The sequence below is a fragment of the Larimichthys crocea genome, chromosome I, assembly GCF_000972845.2.
Source record: "Larimichthys crocea isolate SSNF chromosome I, L_crocea_2.0, whole genome shotgun sequence".
NCBI lineage: Eukaryota > Metazoa > Chordata > Actinopteri > Sciaenidae > Larimichthys > Larimichthys crocea.
Window position 1 is genome coordinate 9,696,839 of NC_040011.1, and position 7,470 is coordinate 9,704,308.

General features: G+C 43.5%; 1 protein-coding gene across 1 annotated transcript; it reads left to right on the forward strand.

Moving 5' to 3' along the window:
* Window positions 1–2,279: 2,279 nt before the first annotated feature.
* neurog1 (neurogenin 1) lies at window positions 2,280–3,901 on the forward strand. The gene has a single exon (XM_010752711.3). It carries the CDS (start codon window positions 2,838–2,840, stop codon window positions 3,453–3,455), a length of 618 nt encoding a protein of 205 aa, XP_010751013.2. The 5' UTR covers window positions 2,280–2,837; the 3' UTR covers window positions 3,456–3,901.
* Window positions 3,902–7,470: the final 3,569 nt, after the last annotated feature.

The window sequence follows — 7,470 nt, forward strand, 5'->3', positions numbered from 1 at the left end:
GTGTTGTGTTGTGTTGTATGTTGTGTTGTATGTCGTGTTGTATGTCGTGTTGTATGTTGTGTTGTATGTTGTGTTTTATGTTGTGTTGTATGTTGTATGTTGTGTTGTATGTTGTGTTGTATGTTGTATGTCGTGTTGTATGTTGTGTTGTATGTTGTGTTGTATGTTGTGTTGTATGTTGTATGTTGTGTTTTATGTTGTGTTGTATGTTGTATGTTGTGTTTTATGTTGTGTTGTGTTGTGTTGTATGTCGTGTTGTATGTTGTGTTGTATGTTGTATGTTGTTGTATGTTGTATGTTGTGTTTTATGTTGTGTTGTATGTTGTGTTGTGTTGTATGTCGTGTTGTATGTTGTGTTGTGTTGTGTTGTATGTTGTGTTGTAATGTGTGTGTACTTTAATGTTGTCCTGTGTGCTCTGTGTTTATGTAGCATCATGTTTCATGTTTCACTGTGACTGAACCTGACTGTTTCTTCTTCTTCTTCTTCTTCTTCTCAAAGAGGAAACAGACAAAGAAGTCTTCCTGCTGTCTGCTGGTCTGGACTTCTTCTGTTTTATTTCATAAAGAAAAGAAACAAACAGTCTGAAGTGTAGCGCCACCTTCAGTTCATAATCTGACACATTTCTTTTAATAAAACTTCTGAAACATGCTTTCTTTTGACTGAAATAAAAGTTGAAGCGTTTCTTTCTTTCTTTTTCTTTCTTTCTTTCTTTCTCTCTTTCTCTCTTTCTTTCTCTCTTCTAAACCCTTTCAGAGGATTTAAACTTCTTTTCTTGTTTTCGTTTCTCTTCCTCTTCTCTCCTGAAATAAAGACGTAGATGAAGCTGTTTACTGGATCCAGAACCTTCTTTAGGATTTAGGATTGAGGATTGAGGATTGAGGATTTAGGATTTGCAGGCTGGTTGTTGGGGGCCTCTTGGAGGCTTGTGCCGGCCCTGCAGCCGGGGCAGAGATGATTTGTGTGCAGGCCTGGTCTGGTTTTGTTCCTGCTGAGGTCCATTTGAATAAGAATGATGCCAATAGAGTGGCTGAGGCAGAAAGAAAGCAGCACAAAAGGCCAGAGGAGCTGAATTTGGACGAAGGACAAACCAGGAGAGGAGTGAAAAGAAGTGCAGGGCGGACGGCCACAATGGAACAATTCACCTTCTAATCGCTTTGATATATTATACATGCCTGAAGACTCTAAACATTGTGTAATTATTTATAAATGACTGTCCCCCCCCTCCGACTGAAGAAAGACTCTGCAGGTCTCCGCTGAGCCGCAAACTCAATAAATGGAATAATTAATGGAAAATTGTATGCTTGTCTCATAAAGATGTCTTTAAAAAACACTTGAAGGAGAAAAAGACAAACAAAAAGCCAGACGGGATCACGTGACCCGCTTCAGGGTCGCTTTAAGACCTCGAGCTGGAATCATGGTCCCGGTTCAGGTCCCGGGCAGGTTCTGGTTCTGCTTCATATGGTGCTGTCTGCTGGCTCGGACTTTGGACATGAGCAGATCCGTCACATCAGAACCAAACTCAGATTTCAAAAACCTTATTTGTGCTCAGATCGTCTGTGTACATCTGTTTAAAACTTTATTTAAATTCATTTCTTTTGTTAGTTAGTTGAACATTCAAATCTGTCTTTAAAAGTCAAGGCAGAGTTAAAAACAAACATTTATTCAACGTTTCCTGAACGTTACAAAATGTTTCCACGTGAAATAAAACGTTTGATGTTTCTTTGTTTGTTTGTGTTTTTTAATCTTTGACTTTAAAACTTTTTTGTGCTTTTATTGTGAAGTTCTCAAACACGTCAGCAAACGTCTGAACTTTTCTGTTTTTATCTGGATGAACAGATGGATGGATGGAGTATGGATGGGTGGAGTATGGATGAGTAGATGGATGGATGGATGGAGTATGGATGGATGGGTGGGTGGGTGGATGGATGGATGGATGAGTAGATGGATGGATGGATGAGTAGATGGATGGATGGATGGATGAGTAGATGGATGGATGGATGAGTAGATGGGTGGATGGATGGATGGAGTATGGATGGATGGATGAGTAGATGGCTCGATGGATGGATGCATGGATGGATGGATGGATGGATGGAGTATGGATGGATGGATGGATGGATGAGTAGATGGGTGGATGGATGGATGGAGTATGGATGGATGGATGAGTAGATGGCTCGATGGATGGATGGATGCATGGATGGATAGGTGGAGGGGTGAATCCTCTGGAGCGTGTCTCCTCCGGTGGGGGGGGGGGGGTCTTCTTTCTTTCTTATTTTATGTTTTAAACTCAGAGTGGGTTGGGTCTTTTCTTTGGGGGGGTCGGGTTCGTGCGTGTCATTCGCGTGGCCGGCCGCCGGCTCTGATTGGCTGGCCGTGATTACCGGCACGCTTCTCTGTGCGGGGCGGACAAACACCGCAGGCGTCATTATGTTAATGAGCAGCTCCCGCGGCACGGGGCAGACCTCACCCCGCACTCTGATGCCATGGTGTGTGCGGGGGGGTCACAGGGGGGTACCGGAGCAGGGGGCCGGTCATTGTCCGGGCTCGGTATATAAGCGGGCTGAGGCCGGTCGTGTGCCAGGCTCACCGGCTCGCACGAGCTGATCCAGAGCAAAGACGCACAGAGGCGCGTGCCGCACGACCTGCACCGACACACCCGGTCTTGCTGGATCCTGGTCTGATCCTGATTCTGATCCTAATCCTGGTCTGATCTGGTCTCCTCACTCCTGCAGACCTCAGGTATCTAAGAGCGCGTGTACCCGCTCACCTGCTCATCACTCTGCACGCGCTGCTCAGCTCCTCCACAGAACCAACCCAAACCCGGACCCTGCTCCCGAACATGGACTCCGTCTACTCTGACATCGACAGCAACAGCTGTGACTTCTTCCCGCACACCGACGATGAGGACTCCCGCGGCAGCCTGCGCTCCGCCTCCCCGGCCTCCTCCCCGGACCCGGACCCGGAGCCGGTGCAGCAGCTGCAGAAGAAGCGTCGCCGCGGACGCGGCCGCAGCGACGCCACCGTGCAGGTGGTGAAGAAGAACCGGCGCGTGAAGGCCAACGACCGGGAGAGGAACCGCATGCACAACCTGAACGACGCCCTGGACGAGCTGCGCGGGGTCCTCCCCGCCTTCCCGGACGAGACCAAACTCACCAAGATCGAGACTCTGCGCTTTGCGCACAACTACATCTGGGCTCTGTCGGAGACCATCCGGATCGCGGACCTGCAGGCGGGGAAGACCGGCGATGCTCCTCTGCTGCTGAGCTCCGCATGCATCGCTGAGGCTCCGAGCCCCGGCAGTGACGCCTGCTCCTGGAGCTCCAGCGGCTCCTCGTCCTCCTCCTCCCCGGTTTACAGTGCCTCCAGCCCGGGCAGCCCCGGCGCGCCGGAGGACTACAGCTACCTGCACCAGGACGCTCTGTTCGGCTTCCGCAGCTTAGTGCCAGGCATCTACTGAGCCTCAGGCCGGCGGAGGAGCCCTGCAGCCCGGACACACCGGCAGAGCAGCCCCGGACAGTTTCCGCTGGATTAAGATTCACTGTTTGCCTTAATGAGCTAATTAATTAATGTAAGAACTCGCCGTGTTCTTTAATTAGTGTTTAATTTTGTTTTCTCCTCAAACCTTGCACTTTTCTCCCCTCCTCCCCCCCCCGGACACTCTCTGGAGGTGAAAAGTCAATTTTACAATTTGTCGAGTGATGAAGCAGAAAAAGAGACGAAGCAGCGTGAAAATCGAGTCTGAAAGAAGCTGCCATCCATCACGGACCTCCACCCTCCTCCACCCTCCTCCTCCCCTCCACCCTGTTAGTTCATTGTTTTATTTATTTCTTCTTATTTCATGAAATCTGTATTTTGTACATAAAGAGATTTTTATTCTATTTACCGATGAAGCCGTTTTCTACAAAATAAAGTTCTAATGTTTCTACAAAATCAAACTGTTCTCTCTCTGTTTTAATTTAATGATCCGGATAGGTCGTCATTAATATTCATGAGCACAGAAATAATAAAAAACATTTCAGTTCAGACACAAACAGCCTTCAAAATAAAAGAGACTCTGTTTCACATACAATGATGAGTTTAGATGATTAAACTGAACTCATCTCAAACTTCATATTTTTATTTAGTCTTTCAGTTTTTGGATAAATCACTTAAAAATAATTCAGTAAAGTTATTTATCACTTTATATAAAATATCGTCACATGATTGATCAAGAGATGATCTTATAACAGACACGTTTGTCAGGATGAAGAAGCAGTTTATTTATAATCAGTAATTAGTAATCACTGATTATGATTCAACATAAACAGAACAGAAAATGTATCGACGTGTTTCTTCGAGTTCAATATAAAAGAATTAACGATGATTTCATAGTTTAAATGTTTGATAACACATTCATTAATAATAATATAATAATAATAATAACAATAGTAATAATTAATGAGTCTGCTTTCTGAATGTAACAGGTCGATACTTTGAAATGAATTTGGCAAACTGACAGTTTAATCCAGCTTGTCTCTGCACGTGTTGAGGACGGACAGATAATCCAGGGACACCCGAGGGGGGCGGAGACTACGAGGAAAAAAGAACCTGAAAAGAAGAAGAAAGAAAGAAAGAAAGAAAGAAAGAAAGAAAGAAAGAAAGAAAGAAAGAAAGAAGGAAAAAAGAAAGAAAGAAAAAAGAAGAAAAAAAGAAAGAAAGAAAAAAAGAAAGAAAGAAGGAAAAAAGAAAAAAGAAAGAAAGAAAAAAAGAAGAAAAAAAAGAAAGAAAGAAAAAAAGAAAGAAAGAAAGAAAGAAAGAAAGAAAGAAAAAGAAAGAAAGAAAGAAAGAATGGTGAGACCGTCTATAGTGAATTATAACTGTAGCATGATGTTTATAACACACTCATAAACACTCATGATGTTTATAACACACTCATAAACACTCATGATGTTTGCTGGAATCAGCATCATATTTGATTGAATATTAAAAACACGAGTTTACTCTGCAGACTGCATCCAGGTGGAGGAAGCAGCAGCCGACACAGGAAGTGCTACAAGCTGCAGTTCCTCTAACGTCCACCTGAGGCTGGCTCCAGAAGTGAGTCAGTCTCCATAAGTCCCATGTCCAAATGTCCAACTTCACAGCAGAAAATTAAACATGTTTACAAGCCTGGTACCAAAAACAGTTTTGGTCTCTGTAGCTCAATTTCCCCGTTTCATGACAACTGTACTGAGGGTGACTTTATATCCAACTCACGTTCACATTCTCTTAGGCTTAAAGTTATTGCAGGGTAAGAGCGTTATTATTATATTATTATTTTATTATTTTATTATATCTTATTATTATTATAACTTATTATTATTATTATTTCAGCATGTGTATGTATGTTCAGAGAAATTTACAGACTTGAGTGAAAACAAAACAAACATTTGAGTTTTCATTTATTTAAAACTTTAATAAACAATAATACATAATATGAAGTATGAATATAATAACACAAAGAGGTGTGTGTAGTTTTATTGTTTACATTCAACAGTTTGAACTCATTAAATATTCAAACATACTTTATTACATCAGCACCAGTAAACAGTTTTAATAATCATCTTCATCATCGTCATCGTCGTCTGTGCGGCCTGATGCTGATCTCTTCATTGTTGATGTTCGCAGGGCCGTGCGCTAATTGAGCGGGATTAACGGCCGCCGGGCCGCGTGCACCTGCAGACTCATAATGAGGTCCAGCAAATTTGAATTTGATTTCTATTGAGGCCGCTGAGAGGATGAAGCCAAATCTGTCAACTGACGCAGGCAGCACACCGGGGCCAGGGGCACCAGGGCCGGGGCCAGGGGCACCAGGGCCGGAGCCAGCCCGACACATCTTATCCTGGAGAGTTCAGACCATGAACACAGAGCAGCTGATCAGGTTTTATTGTTGGCTTTAAGTTTTATTGTTTTGTCACCTCATTAAATATTAATCAGGACAAAATGGAGGAGTCAGCAGGAGGAGGGAGCGCTTGGGAAGCTCAGCTGTGCCGGACTGCAGGGAGCTGAACTCCCCCCTCCATCTTTAGGTGGACACCCAGCAGGTCGTCATGGTAACGACTGAAGGAACAACAGTCTGATTACAGTCAAACTACAGTGAATGGACAGATGGAGGGACAGACAGACACTGCCTGAGCTCGTTAGGTGATAGATGTCACCCGGTTCACGTTTGAAGTGAGTTCATGAATTTTAATCAGCTTCATCAGTCATGTTACTTTTGAGGAACACCTCACCTGTTTTTACATCCAGCTACTCCTATTGGAGGACAGTGATGACCTCATCAGGACCTCGTTAAGGTGGAATGAACAGCTGCTGTATTCATGCTGAGAACATGTTAAAGTCCTCCGTCCGTGTGAACACACTCTGCATCCTGCTACAGTAAACAGTGAAAACTATTCATTATTTTTATAAAGAAAAAAATACATTTAAAAAATATTTAAAGATTTAGTATTTTTGAATATTCTCTATTTCGTCGTTTGTCAGATCATGTGACTGTCTTTCATGTCTGGGAAAGTTGAATCTTCTGATATTCGGCTTGTCTTTCAGGCAGCAGCTGTTTGCACTCAGCCTGCTGATGATTTGCTTCGTGGCCCTCAGGTAGTGACGGACACACTCCTCAACTGAGGTGTGATTTGAAGCCTCTTCTCCTTTAAGCTCTTCAGGATTGATCTGACCCCGGATCAGACCTTTAGATCGTCTGCTTATTGCCCTGAGGTGACAGCGGACACACTTACCCATCAGCACTGATCTCAGGTCAGCCTGAGTAGCCACCTCAAGGTCACTGAGGCACCTTTGGCCACAACCTTTGACCTGTGGCTCACAGCACTCTGCTGCCCAGCTCAGGAGGACAGGACATCAACAAGAACATGTAGAACCAATAAGACCAATAAACAATCAGCACATGGTGGAGGATCTGTATGGAAACAGTCTCAGGTCAGAACCAGATCTGAAGTAAACATTAGTTTCATTTTTAAAATGTTTGAAATCATCCGAATATTTTGTGTTGTGCAGTGAAACAGATGTACAGTAAAGTTGTGTATCATCTGCATAAAGATGTATCTGATATTAAACTGAAGAACAGCAGGACCCAGGACACTGCCCTGAGGAACGCCATCATCAGTATCACTGCTGCACCTTTATGTTTGTTAAATCATTTAAAGTAGAAGATAAACACACAGATTTCTTTGATCACTTCGAACATTTCAAATCATCTGAAGAATGATTCCAGCCTGATTCATCAGCTTTTAGCTTCATGTCAGTAAGATTCACTTTATAAAGAAATAATGTGTGGAGCTGATTATAAGAAGATAGTGTCAGCGTTTAATGATGTGACTCAGGTGTGACACGCAGTCATAATATGAAGTATCGTACTCGTCTTTGTTCTCGGAGGTAACGGCTTGTTATTGGACAAATGTTCTGTTCTTATCTGTCATGTATTTACCTGTCACCTGCCC